The sequence below is a fragment of the Protopterus annectens genome, chromosome 8.part0 (genome assembly GCF_019279795.1).
Source record: "Protopterus annectens isolate FY-2018-M chromosome 8.part0, PAN1.0, whole genome shotgun sequence".
Classification (NCBI taxonomy): domain Eukaryota; kingdom Metazoa; phylum Chordata; order Ceratodontiformes; family Protopteridae; genus Protopterus; species Protopterus annectens.
The window spans coordinates 620,673,024-620,697,211 of NC_056741.1; the positions used below are offsets into that span (position 1 = coordinate 620,673,024).

At 41.4% G+C, this 24,188-nt stretch overlaps 1 protein-coding gene across 1 annotated transcript in view; it reads right to left on the minus strand.

The window, feature by feature from the left end:
* Nucleotides 1-2,513: 2,513 nt before the first annotated feature.
* Nucleotides 2,514-24,188, minus strand: part of LOC122808326 (plexin-B3-like) — a 2,760,797-nt gene continuing 2,739,122 nt past the window's right edge. Inside the window, exon 33 of the mRNA XM_044079291.1 lies at nucleotides 2,514-3,297. Coding sequence (XP_043935226.1) covers nucleotides 3,193-3,297 — 105 coding nt within the window. The 3' untranslated portion in view covers nucleotides 2,514-3,192. The remainder of the gene's footprint in view (nucleotides 3,298-24,188) is intronic.

Below are 24,188 nucleotides of genomic sequence, written 5' to 3' on the forward strand. Positions count from 1 at the left end.
CATAGGTCCACTCTCCACATCTGTCCATCGCCTTAGATTCTCTTTTGCGAGGATGAGCAGATGAGCTTTTTGCCAAAAGCTCTTTCTTGGTAGCTGCTGCCACCACCATACCATCTACAGGTGGACCCTTACTCCAGTGCTTCCTGTCAGTCGGGACAGAAAATATGTGATCAGATTTCTTTGGTATGGGTTCCACCACATCAGGGTCTTTCCACACTGGCTGAGCTATTAGATTAATAAGAGGACTGACAAGTGGTACCACCTAGGATGAAGATGGTCCAGAACCAAAGGCTTCCAAAAATACCAACTCATCCAGAAAGGGATCCTGGGATGTCCCTCCCCCTCTCTGTTTCATTAATTCTAGACAGTCTCCAAAGGAAACATCTCCAGGCAAGCAGTGAGGGGAACCCTCTAACTTTGTCAGTATCTTCAGTGAAGAACTCTGTTGATGAGTCTAAATGCTTCCACTTGCATGTCTGTTTTCTAGGAACACCTTCTGAGGGTTTCAATAGAAGGTTCAGAATTGAATGGAGAACTGATTCAGCAGATTTTGTCAGAAACTCTTGGTGCCAACTGTCCCTGAATGACCAGATGAAGAGGTGAAGAAACAGAATGCAGTTGGGGCTTGGATGGAAATTAACTAGTTGAAGCTACTTTGCTTTTGGAAGTTGCCAAAACCCTTTCAAAGACTTCAAAAGCCAAGTTTGCTATTGGTGCCAAACATTCCCTCCGTTCCAAAAAGGAAATGGAAACCTCAGTTCCAAAAATTCCCAGCTCTGAAATGGATTTCAGATTCAAGCTACCTACAGTCAGAGCCCTGAGGGAAACAGATGGGTCTGAGAATCTTGTCAACTCATTCCACCTGGGCTTTGCTCCAAAGTTTCAACTCCGGATCTCATCCTGATCCGACAGAATCAGAGTCGAGAGAGATTGGGATACAGTCAGCAAAGATGCAAGAAGTTCCAGCACTAATAAATAAGCTATGGTTCCAACTAGTTCTGATAAACTCAAAGTCAAATGGATCAGTGTGTACACTTGAACTGGGGGGGGGGGGGTTTGCTGGGATAACCCCAAGCTGAATCTGCACTTTCAGAAATTTCCCTCTCATCCTGTCAACATCAAATTCTGTAAGGCTTCTAAAATGATTGACAGGATGATCTAACAATAGAGGTCGGGAATACCTTTTCTCCTGGAAGATGGGAGATTGAAGCCTGGAACTCACTGGTACCTGCAAAAATCTGGTTCTAGGGGAAGGAGACTGGGGCTGGGGAGTAGATGGCTCTGATTTTCTAGAAATGTTTGGGTCAGCAACGACCGATGTTGACGATTCTGGAGATCTCTTTTTGGTAGGTTTTGATGAAGACTTGCACCTTTCCTTTCTCTTTTCTTGTACTTTGGGTTTAGAGTTGTCTTTCTCTTTTGTAGAAGGAGATGAAACTGAAGGGATAGCTCCTGTCTGTGCAGGAAGGAGCTCCTTTAATGCTAATTTGTCCCTGTGAGTCTGAAGAGACCTGGTACTGTAGGCCAGAAAGACCGATTCTGTGTATAAATGGGCAGTAGACACATTTTGACTGCAGGTCTTGTGGTGGTACTTTGTGCCCACACTTTGAACATTTCTTAAAACCTGATGTCTCTGACATTATCAGGAAAACAGAAATACTGCAAGCAAAAAAACACACTGATCTATGTAGGAAAACAGAAAGTACCGAAAGGAAAGAAGGCCTGAAAATACTAAGAAAGTTACTAGTAACAAGGATTATTAATGGATAATTGTTTCTTTTAAATATTAAATAAAAGCAATAAAGAAGAAAAACAGTTAGAGCTTAAACTCTCACTGTAGGAGAGAAAAGTAGCTATCCAAAATCTTGAAAAATCTTACTTTGAAATTTCTGAGAGCTCTCAGCACATCCTAAGCATTCAAGTGGAAAATGAGATCCAAGTATCTCAGGTGCACCATAGGGTATTATGGGTAAGGGAGGAGTTACAGCCCTGGAACAGACAAGCTCAAGATTGATGCCAAGGATGGATCCTGTTGGATCAGACAACCCACATGTCTGAATGAACGAAAACAGACAACATTGGATCTACAGCAGGCATCTCACACCTGGAAAATGCCATGCACTTAAGTAGTAAAATTAATTAAGGAATATCACTACCTACAGGGTATCACACATTTCTAAATGTGTGCCTACTCAATTCTACTACTGCCTATGTTGAGAAAAGGAACCTCTAAAAATAACTTTCAAGTAAAAATTGCATTTCAGCATGCAAATACACATTTCTAAACCAAAAATTTCTATACATGCGACTTAAGGTCCACAAACAAGAAGACAAATGCATTTTGGTCTGCAGAAAGCATGTTCTTTGTGGAAGCGGTAAGAAAACATTTAGTGGTCATTCTTAGAAAAAAATAATGAAACAAGGAAACATTACTTTCTGTAATGCAAAACAGTGTGCTGCACACACACAGTCATTTTATGAATACGAAATGGCAACTACGACTAACAAGCTAATCAGATTTACAGTTTATTATTTAAATATCAGTACAGAGAGCAAAATAAAAATATATTTCACATTACTCATCTTTAACAGCACTTTTTTGTTGCATATATATTTATACTTTTACTTGCTTCTCAGTGTTCACTTTTAGAAAATTTTCAGTTTCCTTTTCTTCTTAGAAGGCACGGTTTTGGCTTTTGTACACAGAAGGTTTGCACATAACCTGGCACAACCATGTCCTCTTGCTTTATGCTGTGACATTTTAGTATTGACATAGAAAATATGTTTTAATGTTCCAAGGGACAGCACATATGGCCTTCTGTTCATCTATGACGAGAAAACACCAGCTACTCTTCCAAAAGACTTGTCAAAAATATATACAAACTTTACAATCAGGTGCAGGAACAGATATTTCTAGAATTAGTGTCTTCACTCCAATATAATTTTTGCCAGCATATCATCAGTCTTATGAAATAATTTCATTCACCTAAAAGTCTGTGATTGATAAATGACTGAAAACTGCATACCATAGTCCACATTGTGGACATCACCAAAATGGTGCAAAGTCAGTTTCAGTGGACAACACAAACTTGGTCCCATTTTACAGCAGAATAAATCTTGCTCATAGGTTTAAATGTGGAGGTTCATGGTTGTCCCATTTGCATATTTCCATTTTCAATGATATACGTGGTGTCATAAGTCTGTCACGTTGTTTTCCACAAGAGCTGCAATTTGCTGAAGACGACACGACAACTGCATTTTTTGTGCTGTTGCATCATCCTCAAGAGCACTTATTATCTGGTAGTAGCCATACAGGGAAGGAAAAAAAGAAAAGCACACAAGTATTACTAGTTTTTCTCTGTACATTCTGTTATTAATTTCTACAACTGTCTCGTTCACAAAAAACAGATATGAAAATTCAGACATCTAAAAGTACAGCTGTGTACAGTTAACCATAAATGTAGATGTTCGAGTGTATTCACTGTTGCAGTCATCACACTTAGGTTATCTGCCTGGAAGTAGCCCTCAGTTGGCCCGAATACCATTGACTTAGTATTTCTGCATCGGTTGCTGTCGCTCCAGGACTGATGTCAGGTCGTCAGGGGTATAAAAACAAGCAGCCAACGCCATTACATCAGTTTTTCTTGCCCCCAAATGTCAGGAGCCCCCCAATAGGGAGCTAAGCTATAGTGGGGAAAATCACCCACCTCTAAAGGATGAATGGCAACTGAAGATCCACCACCACCTGGGAGAGAGATGAACCACCAAGCTATATAACCAATGTTAGGTGACACAGTATGAATGGAAATCTCAGTGTGGTATTTGCTTTCCATAGGCAAGACAATTGTTAACTTTTTCTAACATAGGTTAGAGCAAGAAAAAAGGATCCCCAATGGGGTACTTAGCTTTAGAAGACTTCAGGATAATTCAATTCGGAAATGAAAACTCAAGTAGCGGCTGACCATCACTCGTGCGAACGGCTTCTGCTTCGTGCTCCTCGGCAAGAAAGACTGCTGTAATGGCATTGGCTGCCTGTTTTTATACCCCTGACGACCTGACATCAGCCCTGGAGTGACAGCAACCGACGCAGTAATACTAAGTCTCTGGTATTCGGGCAGACTGAGGGCTACCTGCAGGCAGATAACCCAAGTGTGATGACTGCAACAGTGAAACACAAAGAACATCAAAGGTTGCTGGCCTACATTAAACAAAAGTAGACATGCCTTTACACCTTTCAGAACCATCAATCAACTGTAATCCAGAAATCCAGGGCACCATTTACTGAATGTGAGGATAGGAAATAACACTAAATTCACTAATTTATTCAGGAAAATGTTCACAAAGTATCACTATATTGTGAATTACACAATGACATTAGGCAAAAATAAGTTAGAAGTCCAGACAAATAACAGCTACATTGATCTACAGAAAGGTTTCCAAACTGTAGTTTCTCTTCTACACTAATCGGGTATGTACACGCACCCATGACAATACACATCATAACTTCATGTACCAACCATATATACTCACTCTTTCCCAACTAGTCTGTCTCTAGCCACTATGGAGTATCTTCCTGTAAATAAAGAGCAATGATAAGGCACCCTCAGTTCTAATGAATAACAGGCAAATACAGACTTACAAAACATACAGGGAAAATCAAACAGCTATGGCTGGCTGGAGGGACAGCCTACCCACAGGAGGATTGAGGGAGTTCATCCTTCCCCACTGAGAAGGGCTCCCTTTGTAGGCCAATGGATATGACAAGAAAGCTTTTTTGTTGTAGATAATGCCAAGAACCACCCCCACACCCCTTGATAAAAAAGTAGTTTGGTTGAATTCCAAGCACTAAGCTGTCAAGTTGGAAGCAGCAGGATGACTTCATCAGAAAAGGTTGATTTCTCATGAAAGCATAATGAGAAAAGGCTTGCCTCCATAGCTGTGGGCAGGATCAAACTGTGTGACAAAAACTCTGTGGCCCCAGCAGGTCAGAGTGACCAAGTTTGAAGAAGATTAGCCCACGCAAGAATTATAACCAGCTAGTCAAAGAAAAGTTGACTTGATCATAGCCTAGGCCTGCAAGTGGAAATGTACCAGAGGACAGAAATCCAAACTACCCACCTCTAAAGGATGAATGGCAACTGAAGATCCACCACCACCTGGGAGAGAGATGAACCACCAAGCTATATAACCAATGTTACAGCTACCTCGAGGAGTCCCATAGAAGGCTGCACTGCTGAAGTGATGGAAAAGCCATTTCATTCCTCCCACTCTCTCAGCCCCACAAGAAAACTGGAAAACAAAACTGGTCCTAGAAGAGAGACCACCTTCTAAGTAAAACTGAGCATAAGGAGGAGAGACCCCCAAAGGAGGGGGGAGAAGACTCCCTCCCCTGCAACTGAAGAGCACCAAAAGACCTAGGAAGAGATGGAGCCACAGGGATGCAAAATTAACCCCATGGATGAACTTCCATACCACCAAGCCAACAGACCCAGCAACAGAAAGACAAGGCCATCAATTATACCAGTAAAGATCTATATAAAACAATCAAAAGTGGCTTTTGTGTAAGGGAAGGGAAGTTGCTTGACCAGCTAATGCTGGGCATTGATCTTGAACTCCACTAAGAAACCAAGAAAAGATGCAGTCCTTGGAAACTTGATGTGAAAAACGAGACCAAGGAAAGAGGTCTCCAGAACAACACAGGTGCTCAAAATATGCCTACCATGGTGGAACAATGTACTTGCACCATTCAAATAGAAAATCTTATCCACATGCAACCAAAACAGAACTTCAGGCAGAATTAAGCTAAATGTGTCTGCTTTCTTGACAACGGTAAGTGTTGCAACTAACAAATGCTGGTTCTGTTTCTAGACATCAATTAGCTGATACTTATTTATACAACTGCTTCCACCTGTATATTTTGTATACCCCTGAACTTTGATTTATCCTCTAATATGCAAGAATGTTACCTCCTGTATACTTTGTACACATTTATTATTGTTCACACCTGGACATTTTGTAAAATTTTATGATTCTTTGTTTCAAATATTGTTTAATTTCCAATATGCTGAAATCTATATGGTATACTTTATTCTCTACTACCGAATTTTGATTCATGTCAATAATATTAATGTACTCTTATACCCACATTGTGGTTGAAAAGTGTCAAAAGACCAGCCTTCTTGCCTAGTTCTCAAAGCATTAAAAATAAATAAAAAGGTTTCTCAGTAGTTCATGGACCATCCACCAAGATACAGCTGAAAGGCTAACATGGTCCTGTAGCAAAAGACCTTAAAAGGTGAAATCTCTGGCTAGTACAAGAAAGGGTCCCTAGAATCATCCCTGGGCTGCAGAAATAATCCATGCTCCCTTTCGTCAGCAAGTGGGAGCAAGGGCAAAATATCAACTGCATCGTTGAATTCTATGATGAGACCAAATCTCCTAGGAGAAAGGAACCCTCCCCCAAACCAATAAAGGGGAGAGGACACAACAATACCTCTCCTCCTACTCTGCAAACCCAAGAGGAGTAGGAAGGGACTGTGAACTTCCCACTAAAGGAAAGGATTCATTTATGAAGTACCCTATGGCTGGATATGACAGTAGTCCAGAAACAAAAGGTTGCTCTGAAATGGTGGGTTATGACATACACCCTTGTGCAAACAAAGAGCCACAAAACTAATCAATTTACATCAGGTAAATGAGGGAAAGACCTTGCAACCTCAAATTCATGACCAAGAGGGTTAGGAGTACATCCCTCAGGTCTAAAAAAACTTAAACAGTGGAGCCAAAATAAGCTATCTTCTGCACTACACCAGCCATCAGCCACTGAATGTGATGGGGTGTACAAAATGAAGACTTACCACAGTGGGATCCTCACCGACCTTAACTCTGATACTGGTACTGAGGGGTATGAGTATGGTATGGACTAGCTCCTTTCACTTCAGTGCAGGAATGCCATGGCTCCCCACGGAAGGGGGCAGCATTCATATCAGCACAACTATGGATACAAATTACAACTTGGTCAGTGCCAATACCCAGGTATCTCCAGCCCTTTGCAAAGAAAGAGGGAACTGACAGAGAGGCAACATCTCCCAACATAAAACAGCCTCTGAATAAGAGTCGAAAAGGACTCTAAAACTAAACATGACTATTGCAATCGAGTGTAATAAGGAGAAATGGGGATTCTCCCACAGGAAGCACCTCCAATGAATCCCATATTGAAAAACCCACTGTTGTTACCCTACAAATGGACACATAGTGCATCTCCCCCTCTAGGTTTTGGCCACACTGGTCAAAACTTGTACAGGTCTTGAAAACTGAAGAACTTTAAAGAACAGTCCCTGTCAACCATGGAGATGTCTACTCAGTGGCTCAAGGAACCACACAGAAGAATCCACAAGGAAAGGTCACACAGCATCCCAAGAGCTCACACTCCCCTGGCTAAAAGGCAGGAGAGGGGCCCAAAACCCTTGAAGCAAAAGGAGTACCTTTCAAGCAAAGGGATGCCCATAGAAACTGCCTTAGTTGAAAGGGTAGTGGCCCCTTCCCTCTCTTAGGAATAGCAGTCTCCATCTAAGTGTTTAAGTTTGGGCCTGTTCTAACAGCTCCTATGTAGCAAGGAATCTGACAGGAAGGAAAGGAATCAGCAGAACAGGAGCATGACCAGATGGTTGTAATCACCACCCACCATTCTGCTAATCTTCAAAGGGTGGCTGCCCCACTAAGTTGAACCAGGGGAGATACCCTCCACCACTGGTTCAGGTATAGCCATGGTTATTGAAGGATGAGTAAGTGAAGACTCCCAAGGATGTCCACGCAGTTGAAAGGCATAGGTTATCTGGGGATGCTTAGACTTCTACCCAAGGCACATGCACGTCTTGTCCTATGCCTGGAAGGGCTGGAATGAAAAACACAATGGAGTGGACCCCCTTACTTGCATTTGACAAGGGGCCACTTCATCTGCTTATGGATGGACTTCACTGACATTCTGCACAGGCAGAAAACAGAGTCTGCCATCCAAGTCTCAGTATCCTCCAAATCCAAAAGAAAGCATGTGAGAGTTCACCAAAGTAAGCTGCATACAGGTTGAAGGAAAGCTCCTCAATGACTCCAGTAACAGTAGGGGCCTCAAGCATTTCCAGTGCAAAACCCAGCCCCAATATGGCAGAGGGATACATTATTGTCTAGTCCTATCTTACACTCATTCTATCTATTACCCTGCCTTGGGTGAGGCACCCTAGTCCCTGGAACTACTACCAGCTCAACAGGCCCCCCCAAAAAAAACGTCAGTCTTGGGGTGCCTAGACAATACATCACTCCAATCTGATAGAGCTGAATACAAGGAATCAGCCTTCTTGGTGATACAACAGTAGATGGAGAATTCCACCAGGCTTCTATGACAATTGTTGAATGCTGGCTTTACAGATGGTGTGACTGAGGAGCCCCCAACTCATGTGGGACTTTGTACAATATATGAATTCCAAAAAATTGAGTTTATCCAAAGAAGAGTTTGAGGAACTTGAGATCTTAAGGACTTCATCTGTCTTAACAATAAAGGTCTCTCCAAATAAAACAACAAAAAAGTTTGTGTGTCACACCCTGAGACAGCTCCTAAACCAAGACCTCATAAGGAAGTGACTGGCACATACAGAGTGTTGAACAGATTCACTGGTGTATACTGTCAAATCTGGAAAGCTGCGACAAAGCTCCTTGTTATCAAAATAGCTAATACAATTGAATTCAAGGCTGTAGCAACAAACAGGGGCAATATTCTCTATTTGATTAACTACATTTAGGGAATCAATGTTCTACAATGCTCCTTTCAGTATGTTGCATTATCCGTAATACCAAATTAATTCCAAAGTACACCACAGACAGGTTAACAAATAGGAAACAAATAAGACATCCTTACCTAAGATTGTCTTCAGTAATGAGTCATTACTGTGCATTTAGCCAAGGTTACAAAGATTTTATGCAAGGCGGAAAGACTTAAATTTGTTAAACTCTCTTGGCCCCTGTTGCATATTGACTGTCAGCCCCCTCCCGGTCAACATCTATGGGCCAAGGATCAACCAGGAAGAGTCATCATTCAGATAATCAAGGGTGGCTTGAAATTTTTCCTTTAAGTCCTAGTCCCTGTATGTATCAGGTGAAGTGCTAGGGAAATGCCATGCAATGAGATGACAATCCTCACTTCAGCAAGCAGTGCTTCCTCCAAGTAGTCCTGTCCCTTCCCCTGAAGCATGAGTGGTGGTTTCTTTGGTCTCCATCAAGGAAATTGCACTGTCTAGTGTCTCACCAACTGCGCACCCCCTCAACAGAGGTGACATCTCTTCAATCATCTCCCCTCCCTGCATGGCTCCTCCAGTGCCAGGGCTGCTGACTGGATCCCAGTTGCCTGGGTCACAGTCAGGGCTCCATCTCTCTGCACCAAGGATCCAGGCCAACTACTTCAATTATATGGCAGCAAAAGTATGCAAAATACATGTGTAGCACTATCAAATCAGCTTTGCTGCATAACATGCCAAAAAATCTCAGTACTTTTTAAAATCAAGGATATACAATATGTTTAACAAATACATACAGTACATAATCTAAGAGCATAAAATACTATCTATACAGCAGAATTTAACTTTATGTATTTTTCATGTGCTGCACTGGGTCCTTACTAACAGGACCAAAAAATACAAAGCAAAGGGGCTGAAGAAAACATGATCATCGGCTCAACTATAAAGAAGAAGGAAACTGATAGTTATTTTCTACAAATCATTAAGCAGGTAGACTTATGCAAAATATTCAACACACACTCTGTATCAGCAAAAAGGGCCCAATTCCGTGTGTGGTAGAGGAGAACTCCTTCCAAGAACAGTCTCTTGGCACAATTTCTCAAAGATCTCTAGCTTTGGCACTCAGGGCATGTACACCTCCTGCAGGTGTGCTCTGCTCCATACTCTCTAGTTCCAATACCACTGCTCATGAGTAAGTTGCACATTAAAAGACAAACCAGTAAAATAATAAACTTGTCATAAGAGGCATGGCACAAAATGTGTCTGAAGAACAGTTCAACAGCAGAAGGATGGAGAGTAAGCATAGGTACCCCAATGTAGGGAGTCTGCTTAAAACCAAATTGTTTGGCAAGTTATCACACATGTGATGCCTCTTAGTCTGTAGGGGGTAACTGGAAAAAATCCAAAGGGAGTTCGACTCCGGGAGTCAGATGGAGACCCAAAGGTGAGTGTGTGGCAAAGTTATATACCAACAGTCACATTACCACAGGTCTAAGAAATATGTTTTCAAAACATGCATTGGAAGTAACAAATCCCATGGTTGACAGGATGTAGACCAAGGAAAGCCCCTCAACAGACAGTCCTACTTAAACTCCAGTTGTTATGCCATGCCTTCCAGTACAACATCCCACTAGGTCAGTAGCCACAGCACTTATGAATTGAATTGAGGATAATCCTTTGACAGTCTGTGTGGCCTGGAGTGCTGTCATGAAAGACCAGTAGGTTCTTAAAAGTGGTCAAGGACAGCCATATCTTAAAAGATCTTGATCCTCCATCAGAAAAGGAATGCCTCACATAGCAAGGCCTTGCAGAAGTTAATCATGGTGTCTGTCAAAAAAAGCAATTACTAGAAAATGGAAATCAATGTTTAAAAAACAATACTAGAAGTACTGAATGAAGTAAAAGAGAAAAAATAACTGGAAGTCGTACAAAATTAGCAAATTACACAGAAAAAATGTTAACTGTGGGAATAATACATGCAGAATAATGTTTTGGAGGAGGAATGAGGTCTAAGGGAAGGGAGGAATTGAATGAGCTATGTAATGTCTGACTGACAATGACTGTATATAAGATTACAAGTGATGTATAATGTTTGAAAATGAAACTATGTAAATGTTTTTTCATTTATATACATGTATAACCGCCTACATTCAATAAAGATATTTCTTAGTTATAAAAAATGAAAAAGAAAACCTCTTGAATGCAGGTGATTCTAATTTACAGCTCTCCTTAGATGTAAACTGTTACTATTATGAAACCATAACTGATGACCTTTTGCCAGACCTGCAGCACTGCTTCTCTGCATAGAGGGTATGACAGCATTCTTCCTGCTTTAACTACTATGCAATGGTCTGGCAATGTGATATCACCCAAAGGGATTCAGGCTTTAACTTCCCCCTACAGAGCAAGCAGCAACACCAGAAGCTTGAGCAGGTTTGGGTACAGCTTCCATTCCTTGGGACGCAACTTCATTTGTGTCATGGTCCTTCGTTCTGGCTCCCATGACACCAATTGAGAATCAACCATCAGAAATTGCAACAGATGTACTTTTTGAAAGGGCAAGTACCTCTTCAGCCTGGTTGAAATGGTGCCAAGGAAATCCATTTGAGCATGGTGACTTTGCAGTCACTGGCAACTCACATTCCTAGGGACAACCCCTCTCAGATTCAAAACCCTAAGACTGTGAAAACAATGACTGTGCTATCAACCAAGGGTAGGGTACAGGTTCTTTCAATTTTATAACTAAAATGAGAGATATGTTTACTACTACTGGAAATATATTTGTTGCTATGGACACAGAATCTTTAATTTTCTGTCATTCCAGGAGATACTGGTCAAACATTTTGGAAAATCCTTGCTTAAATATGGCATGATGGTTATTTAAGACAGCAGCCATGGTTGCTGCTACCGCATTAAAGTTATAACACCTTCTTCATGGCACACTAGGAATGAACACATCTTTAAGTCCCAGTTCCTTAATAATGCCAAAGGATACCTTTATTTTATTAAAAATTACATTTTGTATAGAAAAATAATGTGCAAGGATTGCAAGAAATTTTAGAATAATCACTGTACTAACTAAAGTTCAAAATTATCTACTATTCTGTAGAAATTACATTTTTAGACATCTCCATTATCAAAAATGAGGATGAGAACTTAATGAATGCAATTTTAGGTACTTGCGTATTATTGCAACCACATTCTAAACAACATCTCACTTTTCCGTAATTTCGCAGACTGTGCTGATGTTTACCTCATAATTTTCAGGTTGTTCCTAATAAAGTGTTTTGTTTTCTGGCAGTTGTCGAGGATTAAATCCTCAATCTTTTCGGGGGTCCCTAATAAAATATTTGGTTTTCTGGCAATCGTTGAGGATTTAAGTGCCTAAGTAATGACATACCTTTTAATGTAGAGTTCCTATCATTCAAGAAAATGCATGCCAACACAAACCGTGTTATTGTAGCAGCTTTCCAAGTTTGTACCAGCAATGTCTAAAAACCTGTGCCTGTTTCTTCTTTTATCTACTGTGTCCCCCACTATTATGTTTTGTGTTTGGGCAGATATGTTGAACTCGGAGGTTTGGAGGTATGTGTAATCGTGTTAAGAAGATACTGCGGTTCATCAGAAACAGAAACTACTCGATGTAGCTCGTCAAACGTCTACCTCCTGATGGCATTACCATTCAGGGATCTACCAGCATCCTTCTTTCTTGTTTTAACACATATTTTTTATTCTGTTACAAACAACCCTGAAGAACACGAGGAGTTACAGCGATTAAAACGTTGCCTTGATCAAACGGCTTTACATAAGAAGTGGAAGAAAAAGTTAACTGAAATCACAGTTGAATATCAGCAGGAGTTTCTGTCAGAAAAATACAGATCATACAGTGCGACTTGCTGACTAGCATAACATTTTAAAACATCTTCATGTGTTCAATATCCATATACTTTGTGTTTTAAACATTACATCCTAAAAAGGTGGATGTTCTTTCCTAAAGGAAACGATAGCTTGATGGGCTGCCACAGTACATCAGCTGCGAGTCGTTTAGAATGTGGTTGCAATAATACGCAAGTATCCAATTTTAACCAGTAGGTATTTAATGTAATGAAGCATGCAACTGAAGCATAAGAAATAAGACAAAAAATCCTATTCATCCAAAGCTTATTCTAAGCTATGCTTTTCTCTAGCCTTATCTAAGGACCATACATCGATATATATCTACAATCTGTCTCTCTATCATCCTTTCTGCCTAAACCACTAACCTTCCTCTCCCATTTCCTTATCACTTCCTACTCTTCTCCTTATACACCCCTTTATTTTTCTTACACCTTCACAATCTTCTAGCTCACTACCTTGATTTTCCCTCCCCTTTTTTCATCACCTTTCACATCACATTCCTTCTATATCTCCCTCGACCCAGCCAAAAAATATACATTGGTACCTTAAGGCCTCTTTTTACAACAGTAATATACTCAACCTTCCTCTGACTCAGCTTATCTACTAATCATCTGGTTTGCTTCTGCCACATCCATTGCATGATCCAACCACTTTTAGTGCAGGCACTTCCACCTACTTCTCTGGTGTTGCCTCTTAAACTTGTCTTTTTCACCTTGTTCCTCATGCACATTGCTGATAATTAGCATGCTACTTAAATATTTTTATTCCACAAACCACAGTTTTAAACTAGCTGAAAATTACTGTCTCTCATCTTTCCTTCCAATTTCTTTGATTTGAACCATTGTTATACTCGTGTACCAGATTTTATTCATGACATAAAAAAATCATCTGCTGATATGTACTGCTGTCTTTTGTAAAACTTTATGTTTTAAGTGTTCTACTTGCAATCATTGTATTAAATTGCTTAAAGTTGTAATTGTTCTTATTTGCTGTCTGAACCTTTTGTAAATGTAATATACTTGAATCTTTTCTACCTGGGCCTGTTGAAAAGGGACAAATTATACCCAGATGGACAACACTCTAAGTAAACAAATGTTTAAGAGGCAAACTGTAAGATTACTTGGATAAGTTCATAGGTTGGTACTAGGCTATCAGCCCTAGGGCCTACACAAGCCTAGCCATAACAATTCCCTGGCTATTTCTTCCCACACTATTTACTTCCCTGGATCCCTGTCTAGCAGGGCAACTGACATGATCCCTGGGGTGAATTTCCTTTATAGGTTTAGATTAAGACTGAAAAAGTGCATCATGGAGAGAACAGCAACTGTCTGACAATTTTTTTTAACTTATAAACAGGCTTATGATTATTAAATTTAAACAGAAAATAATGTTTCCGATAGAAATCCTGTTAAGGTAGCAAGAAATATGCTACAGATTTATTGTTTACATCAGACAGCAAAGTTGAAATGACAGATAAAGAACACACACTAAGACTTGCACAAGATGAACGCACTATGCCCCCTGGTATAAAACGCGGTAAACGCGCGTTAGCGCGATTTAACGCGGAGCTGCCACTGTTGCACACTAGGGCAGCGCCGGTTAGGCAGGTTTAAACTATTCGGGCTACCTAAAGTCCACTCTTCAAATTTTCCCTTAAAACTACCTTCCTCGAACTATACTACTGATCTAATCAGCGTATCCTATAACTAAAAAGATCATCTCCACTTGACTCCAAGTAGACTATTCTCTATCTGTTAAACCTAGCACTTGCTCCTACAGTACTTATTACCTTGATACGGCACTCTTGTCATAGATAGTACCCCAAAAAGGTAACCCCCTATTTCTCGGTCACCCACGTCCCCCTGAATCTTTTTTAAAGTTTTTGTCTATCCTTCTAGCATGTCGAGGGATCAGTTGCTAGTGTCCTCTCCTGCTCAGCTGGTGAACCTGGGAATACTGAGGCAATGTCACAATTGCCTCATGTACACAGACAACCCTCTCCTCCTCCCACAAAACACAAATACATGCGAGAGATGCAACTATACGGCCAAACTGGAGGCTGAGCTCTCTCAACATAGGACTGGCAAGACCAGTCAGGAGGAGAAGGTTACCACACACACCATAGACCCAGTCTCACATAGCACCATTACAACCTCAAATCATACACATAAACACACAAAGACATACTCGGAGGCTCTGATCAAAAATCTACCAAAACAGCAGAGGCCACCAAAGCAGACACCAAAACAACCACCACCTCAGAACACAACACCTGCAACACATAGACCTCACAGTCAGAGTGTCAAACAGTCACAGCCCTTAAGGCCAAACACAATGCCAGACACACTAGTCATTGGTGACTCCATAGTCAGACACACTGACGTCCCGCTCACCAGACTGAGTAAGGAGAAGGTCACTGTAAGCTGCCTGTCGTGTGCTAGAATCCGCTACATAACGCAAGCACTCAGGTCTCTCAACAGCAAGTACAAATATGACTCAGTCATTTTCCACGCTGGTGTAAACGACCTGAGACGTACCTCCTTGGACTACATGAAAAGAGACATTGAGGAGCTCTCTGATTATGTAGCCCAGGCAGGTATGACCCTGACCTTGAGCAGTATCCTACCTTCACCAAGAGTGATGCCACAATACAGAGATAAGATGATCAGCTTTAACAATTGGCTTAAACACTGGTGTCATTCAAAGGGGATCCAGTATCTGTCTGCCTGGGATGACATGCTGGACAAGCCACGCTGCTTCGCAAGGGACGGCTTGCACCTGTCACCCCTGGGATTCCGGATATTGGCAAAGGGTCTTGCCACCCCCATAGTGCCTTTTTTAGGCAAGGCTCAAATTCTAAACCTACCACCCTAGAACACAAAAAGGAAAAAACTAAGGGTAATGCTGCTCAATGCCAGAAGTCTAAATCTCAAAATGCACGCACTCGAGGCCCTTCTCAGTATGGAGAACATCGATGTCTGTGCTGTGACAGTAACCTGGTTCAAGGCTCCTGAGAGCACCCCAGCTATCAGGTTTTACCTCATAGCATGCGTTCCGGCCCCAAAATCCGGACAATACCAAGAAAGGGGGGGGGATATCCATATTCATCAAGGACACCCACACCTCAAGACTGGTGGCAACGCACGATGCATCGGAGACCATCCAGGTGCAATTAACCATAGGCAAGACTGCTCTGCAAATTGTAGCATGTTACAGGCCACCCTCACAAACCCAGGAACCTCACATGGCCTTCCTGAAAACACTAGAGCGGATAAATGTATCACCAAACACCATCATACTAGGTGACTTCAATTACCCTAATATAGACTGGGAACACTACTCAAGCCCAAACACCCTAGCCCAAAAGTTCCTGGAATTCATAAATTCAAATGCCATGGAACAACTAGTCACCATCCCCACAAGAGGAGATAACATACTTGATCTCATCATCACGAACATGGGAGCACAATGTTCAACACCGGAAGTATACCCCTCACTGGTGAGATCAGATCACAAACTAATCTCGCTGGAGGTCCTCATCCCACCCCACCTGAAATAAAAAGACCACAGTAAAGAACTTCTCAAAAGCCGACTTCACACTTCTAAAGACTAGTGTGGTCTCCTTTAAGGCCCCGAGCGGGAAAACAGTACTCAAGCCGCTGAATCACTTACAAACACCTTCTACCAGCACCTGCAGGACTGCATGGATAAGGCAATCCCAAACAAAACAAAGACTCTTAGTACCAAAGGCAAGCGTCCAGTCTGGTGGACCCCAGCCATAAACAAACTCTACAATAAAAGGAGAAAGCTACTACAAGATAGAGCAAAATCCTTAAAAGGTAAGACACCCTTGATCTAAGAGCTCTCATAAAATCATCCAAAGCAAATTTCGAGAGAAAAATAGCTAAAGACTCAAAAGACAATCATAAGGCCTTCTTTAGCTATGTTAGAAACCTAGGAGGAAACTCCCAGATATGCTCAGAACTAGTTCAAAATGATGTGAAGATTACTGATCCTACAGACATTGCCAACATACTGGCTGACAGGTTCAGTGCAAACTTCTCCCCTCCCCCAAAAGGAGAGATATCTATACCAAACGATTGCAGCCCCCAAACATCTCCAGCGCCCAAGTGAGAACTGCTCTCTCCAAAGCAAAAACACAGCATCCATGGGACCTGATGGTGTCCCCGGCTGTGTGCTCCACGAACTCAATGAGGAATTAAACCCACAGCTAGGACAGCTGTTTAATCAAAGTCTTACCTCTGGATACGTACCCAGGAATGGCGCACTGCAACTGTGGTCCCACTTCACAAAGGCGGTGCCTCCACCGACCCTGGAAATTACCGCCCATTAGCTTGACAAGCCTTATCTGCAAAGCCATGGAGAGGATTATAATGGACCTCATAAATAAAGACATAGGGAATTTGCAGACTTTGGATCCAACCCAGTTTGGCTTTGTCAAAGGCAGATCATGCCTTTTAAACTTGGTTGACTTCTTGAAACAGTCACCAAAGCCATTGACGAGGAAAAGGCAGTCCATACAGCCTACCTCGATCTGGCTAAGGCCTTCGATACAATACCCCACTCGGGTATCATTGAAAAACTCATCAGCTTAAATGTTAACCCATACATCACAAGATGGGTTGCAAACTGGCTGAGTGACAGAACCCACAGGGTCAGAGTTGCTGGCGCCATGTCAGACTCAAAGCCTGTCACAAGTGGTGTCCCACAGGGCTCAGTCCTGGGCCCACTCTTGTTTGGCATCTACTTTTCCGAAGTACAAGCAAACACAGAAGGGTTATGGCTGACAAAGTTTGCAGATGACTGCAAACTGGGCCATAGTAGAAAACACATCTGACACAGATATCCTTCAGAAGGGTCTCACAGAAACGGATAACTGGTGCCAGAGCCACGGCCTGAAGTTAAATGCCAAAAAATGCATAGTCATACCCTTTGGGAAAAACAAGGTTACCCCTAGCTACCAAATAGGTGGCAATCCACTGAGCACAGAAGAAGTTATCAGGGACCTGGGGACCCAGGTTGATAGTAGTCTGTCATTCGACACCCATGTAGCTAAAGTAGTTAGGAAGACCTTCTACATTGCCCACCTTATCATGAAGGGATTCTCATCTAGATCAAGGGAGGTCGTAGTCTCCCTTTACTCATCACTCATCAGACCAATGATTGAGTACAATGCCCCATTCGGGATGTATCTGACCCGACACTTGCAGCAGCTGGAGAGGCCACAAAAGTTCCTCACCAAAAGGATAAAGGGTCTCAAAATCTGTCCTATGCTGCCCGACTGAAAGAACTCCAGCTCTATTCAGTCGCTTACCGCTTGCTCAGAGGTGACCTTTACCTAACATACAAGGCCATGTCAAACCCAGATTTGATGAATATGCTTCACCTCAAAAAATCTAGATCCATCAGAGCCACAAGGGCGGGAGACTTAAACCTCGACATGGCTATTAATAGGACGTGCTGGAGGGATAGATTCATCACCCAAAGACTCCCTATGCTGTGGAACAAAATCCCGGTACATGTGAGGCAGAGCACCTCGCTGGCCTTGTTCAAGAGAAATCACGACCAATGGATGGGAGATCGCAGATATACCCCAGGGATTACCTCAGTGTCACTGCTCGACAGAGGCACAGCAAAATAATGGGTATAGTTCCCCATACTAAAGGGGTGGCGTAAGCCACAAAACGATGGGCTAGGCTTGTAAATGCCCTCGGGCAGATAGCCTAGTATGAACCTATGAACCTATGTTTTGTTTGTATCTGTAATAAAAAGAATTCCTTGACTTCCCACTCAGTATAAACATCTCACTAAATGAGCTCATGTATCTTGGACTTAAAATATAAAAATGTGTACAAATGCATTGACTGCAATATGTATCCATGGATAATCTATTTTTTGCAACAGCTTTTTATTCTAAATGAGTACCTTAAATCCATTAACAAGGTCACTTTTACCTCTCTATGGAAGACACCCCCACAAGTAAGACTGAATAACCTTTCTAACTGAAAAGTAAAGACTGAACTTAACATTCCTGTTTTTTTTTTAATACTCAGTCTCAATATTGGTTTGTATGCTTTTCATCTCTGTGCATTTCAAATATTCCCCAGAACACACACTCCTTTGGATCTAGACTGTTAAATCTACATCTACATAATTAACATTTTCGCCACAAACCACCTACAAGTTCCCTTATCTAAGGTCATCAAGGTAGACATATCTGAAGGTCCTACTATCTCTGATGTAAACTAACTGTCAGATGAAGAATGAATCATAGTGGCATGGAAAGGACAGAAATCCAGGGTTAAGACCAAAAACCTCTCCAAAAACATCCATCAAGTATCAACACTGTAGCTGGGGATCAAAAGATGTTGATGTAACATTCTGAAAATAACTTAAAACAAGGAAGGAGGAGAGGGAACCAACAGCATATGTGGCAGGAAGTCCAGTCATGAGTAACATCTGGTAGAACAGGACTCCAGAGAAGAAAAACAGATCTGTGGTGAGAAAAAGAAATCTACAGTGCATATAAAAAGTGTACACACACCTGTTAAAATGCCAGGTTTTTGTGATATATAAAAAATGAGACCACAATGAATAATTTCAAAACTTTTCCCACCTTTAATGAGACCTATAACCTGTGCAATTCAATTGAAAAACAAATCTGTTAGGGGAAAAATATAAAAAAAAATAAAAACGTACAATATGCTGGTTGCATACGGATGCACACCCTTAAACTAATACTTTGTTGAAGCACCTTTTGATTTAATTCCAGCATTCAGTCTTCTTGGGTACACACCTGCCATCAATTAAAGACACTTTGATTAACCCCAAATAAAGTTCAGCTGTCCTAGCAGGATTTTCCTGACATTTACACAGTTGCCTACTATAGCAAAAGCCATGGTTCGCAGAGAGCTTACAAAGCATCAAAGGGATCTCATTGTTGAAAGGTATCAGTCAGGAGAAGAGTACAAATGTTTTCCCACAGCATTGGATATACCAGTGAAGAGTCATCAAAAAGTGGAAAAAATATGGGAAACGGTGATTTTGCAAAGAAATTGACGCCCTACAAAACTGATGAAAAGACGAGACGAAAACTAGTCAAGAAGGCTGCCAAGAGACCTACAGCAACACTGAAGGAGCTGCAAGAATTTCTGACAAGTATTGGTTGTGTACTACATGTGGCAACAATCTCCTATATTCTTCATATGTCTGGAGTATGGGGTAGTGTTGCAAGACGGAAGCCTTTTTTTACACAGAAAAACATCCAGCTGTGGCTAGGCTAAAATTTGCAAAACAATACATTAAGTCTCCCAAAATCATGTGGAAAAATGTGCTATGGTCTGATGAGACCAAAGTTGAAATTTTTGGCCACAATTCCAAAAGGTAGTTTGGGCGCAAAAACAACACTTCACATCACCAAAAAAACACCATGCCCAAAGTGAAGCATAGTGGTGGCAGTATCATGATCTGATGTTGCTTTTCTTCAGCTGGAACTGGGGCTTTAGTCAAGGTGGAGGGAATTATGAACAGTTCCAAATACCAGTCACTTTTGGCCCAAAACCTTTAGGCATCTGCTAGAAAGCTGAAGATGAAGAGGAATTTCACCTTTCAATGTGACAATGACCCCAAACAAACATCCAAATTAACAAAAGGGTGGCTTTACCAGAATAAAATTAAAGTTTTGGAATGGCCCAGCCAGAGCCCAGACCTAAATCCAATAGAAAAATCTGTGGGGTGACCTAAAGAGGGTCTGTGCACAAGAGGTGCCCTCGCAATCTGACAGATTTGGAGCGCTTTTGCAAGGAAGAGTGGGCAAATTTTGCCAAGTCAACATGTGCCATGCTGATAGACTCCTACCCAAGAAGACTGAATTCTGTAATTAAATCAAAAGGTGCTTCAACAACGTATTAGTTTAAGGGTGTGCACACACTTATCCAACCAGCTTATTGTACGTTTTTTATTTTTTATATTTTTTCCCCTAACAGAGTTTGTTTGTTTTTCAATTGAATTGTACAGGTTATAGGTCATATTAAAGATGGGAAAAGTTTTGAAATGATTTATTGTGGTCTCATTTTTTTATAGCACAAAAACCTGGTATTTTAACAGGGGTGTGCACACTTTTTATATCCACTGTATGTAATACATCAAACTGAAGAGCCAGAAAGAACAATGACAAATGAAAGGAAGGGGTAAGTTCAGTTAGCCTTGAAGATCATCAGGGACAACAAATGAGAGAAGACGTCACAAATGGCCCCAAAGAACATACACAAACTTGAGGTTGTCCATGTAGCTGCCAGTGTCCACCTCAATGGAAATCTGACAGAATGTTGGGGGAAGAGAAGGTAGAGACTGAAGTCCATAGGTATCAATACTGACCCAAATGAGGCAGAAATTGAACCCAAAGGAACTGTCATAGTCCACATGGGATCTTGGGAATGACAGAAGCAGAGTTTGACGGTGTTAAGGTTAAATCTGCCAACTCAGTGTTGGTTAGAGAGAGGCTGAAGCCAATGGGATTATGTCAATTCCTCCGAGGATAAGGTTGACCCCTGAAGGAACATATAGATACTGAGGTGTCAGGGGTTAAATGAAGTTAAGGTGGAAGCTAGCAGTATGAAAGTTGATCTTAATGCAAGGGTGAACCTTGAAAGGACCCAATGAACCTAAGGGAGGAAAAAGGGTCACAGGAAAATGTGTCAAAATGCAAGGAGACCAGAAAAACAGAATCTGATGTCTGCTGTCATAACATAAGAAGGTATCAACCCTGTAGAAGTGGCTGAGTCTCAAACCCCAACAAAAGACAGGATGAATGGGGTTGGAAGTACCAAGGACTCTGTTTCAGCCAAGACAGAGACACTCGCGGTAGGCCTGGCCGTGGTTTCAGCCGAAACCGCGGCCCGCATGTGTCGGTCCTTGTCCTTCCGTTTCTTTATTAAATGTGAAGTCGGAGTCTCCGATGGCATTTTGTATGAAAAACTAGCCCCAAAAAATTCCTCTGCGAACTCCGCCCGACGTCTAAGAGTGCGTCGGTTGAAGGAAGCACAGGCTGAACAGGCCTAGACGTCGTGGTCTGGGCCTAGGCAGGGGAGGCAGTAAGAGTGGAAATCCTTATGAGGTATTTGTTTCTCACAAGTTAAACAATTATTAACTTTATCTGACATCGGCTGAGGCAAGAAAGAGTCCCCAACGGGGTACTTAGCTTTTGAAGTCTTCGGTAGATGAATTACAGGAGCTGGCCGACCGGCACTTGCGAACTGCTTCTGCTTCGGGCACCACGCGGCAAGAAAGACTGAGGAAGATGGCGTCAGCTGACGTTTTTATACCCCAGGTGCTCTGACGTCGGGGAGAGGGCGACATCAGCCGACGCCGGACCCAGACTTTGGAATCCGGCCGACCGAAGGGCTGCCTGAGGCAGGACAACCCATATGTGATGACTGCAGATGCATTCTTGAAGGACATCACAGCATACAGATTCAGCATAGACCATTACGTTTCAAAGATGCAGCAACAACAAAAAGCTTCAAACCCAGACCAAACAGGCACTGGGAAGAATGACCTCTGACACAAAATAAGGCTGGAGATATCCAAGGGAATGGTATTAAACAGCTGACCACACCAAGCACAGCTGCCAGACAAACCTGAGTTAAAGTGTTCCATTACAGTTTGCCTATACATCATGGCACTTTCCAAGTACTGTAATGCATGTTACAGACCCAGCCTACCAAAATTATATGGGCAGTTTCTTAATAAAAAGCTTTTCAAACTTTTTATCAAGAACTCCCATATAATTATACTGTATCCCTCACTAACATCACTTGAGGAATGGTGTTGGGTGCATCTATTGACTTTAATAGACAGGAACCCATACATGTGCTATTAGGTGTATATTAAAGTCTATGGATGCAATTGCACGCACTCCCTATGCTGACATCATTGAGGGTAGTTTAATAAATGTTTTGGTGATGTAACATAGGGTAGAACAATATTTCATGAAGCATATAATTTTTAAATTTAATGCCAGCAAACAGGCACCGATATCAAGAAAATGTTACTTACTTTATTCTTTGTTGACCAGGTTAGCCTGACTAGGCGAGTAGTCTCTTTTTAAGAGGTGGTACTTGTACTACTACGATAAATTTGGCCAGGGCATCGGGGAAGATTCTCTGCTCTTTTTGATAGGTGTCATGGAATTTTTTACATCTACCTAAGCTACCACCAACTCAAGCAGATGGGCTCACAGTTTAACATCTTATCTGAAGGATGGCACACTCAAAAGTGCAATACCACTGTTATGATGCACTACAGTGTCATTAATTGATCTGCCTGATGTGATAATGTAACACAGCCTTCAGCACCAAAGGAAGGTGTGCTACCTATTTGAGCCACTGACACTGAAAATACAGGGCAAATATGGAGGCACCTAAGGTAATTTAAAAACTGTGATGGAACACTTAAGGAAAAATGCATTAAGCCACCAAGTAATAGCAAAAATTTAGGAAAACAAAATTACATGTCCCAGACACTTACGGCAGTCTACCAAGCACAGATGAATTAGTACAGAAATATCAACCAATATAAATTTGCTCTTTAATGGAGATGATACATCACAAAAAAGAAAGTGTAACATACCTACATTAAAAAAAAAAACAATTACAACCTGCTACCTCAGCTTCAAAAAGGCTTCAATGGAAGTGTGAAAACATCAAACATATGACTTGCATACTAAAACGTAGACACACCCACTAAATACAATTGAATGCAACAAAATACTATTAAATTAGCAAAAAATTTTATTAATTATGCATGCAAACAACTTAATTTAAAAGTAAAAAAAATTAAAACAGGGCGCACACCTAAAACAAAACATTCTCCAGAAGATTTCCTTAAAAATAGCAATCTCATCAATAAACACCATACCTTTTATAGATCCTGCAAATTCCCACCTCACCCCCCCCCCAACCCCTTCTACTTCAAATGCATACTTCCCAAAGATGTTTTTATTCTATTTAAAAATATTCCCACTGCCGTCCCCCTCCTGGATCTGATAACATAACCCCCTGATTCTTATCACTGCAGAGATCATCCAGCTCCTCCACTTACCCACCTATATACTCTCTTTCTCACCCAAATCATCATGCCACAAATTTGGAAAACTGCTCTAAATAAACCCCTCCCAAAGCAAACTGACCCAAAAGCATACCACTCAACCTTTCAGAGCAAGAAATCTGGACAAAGCAAAAAATAATGGGGGGAAGGCCCAAAAATAGTGACAATTTTTAAAAATTGCTCTTACAAACTTAGAAAGTTGATAAAATGACAGTTTTTGTTTTTTACATTAGCATGATTTTTCTGAAAGGTATTAAGTCTGAACCTCAAATGTCTATCATTATTTTCTGACTTCAGTCCTCAGTGATTTGCCAAAGTTTTGCCAGAAAACCACAATTTTATGAGAAACAGACCAAAAATATGAGGCAAAAATCTAGACAA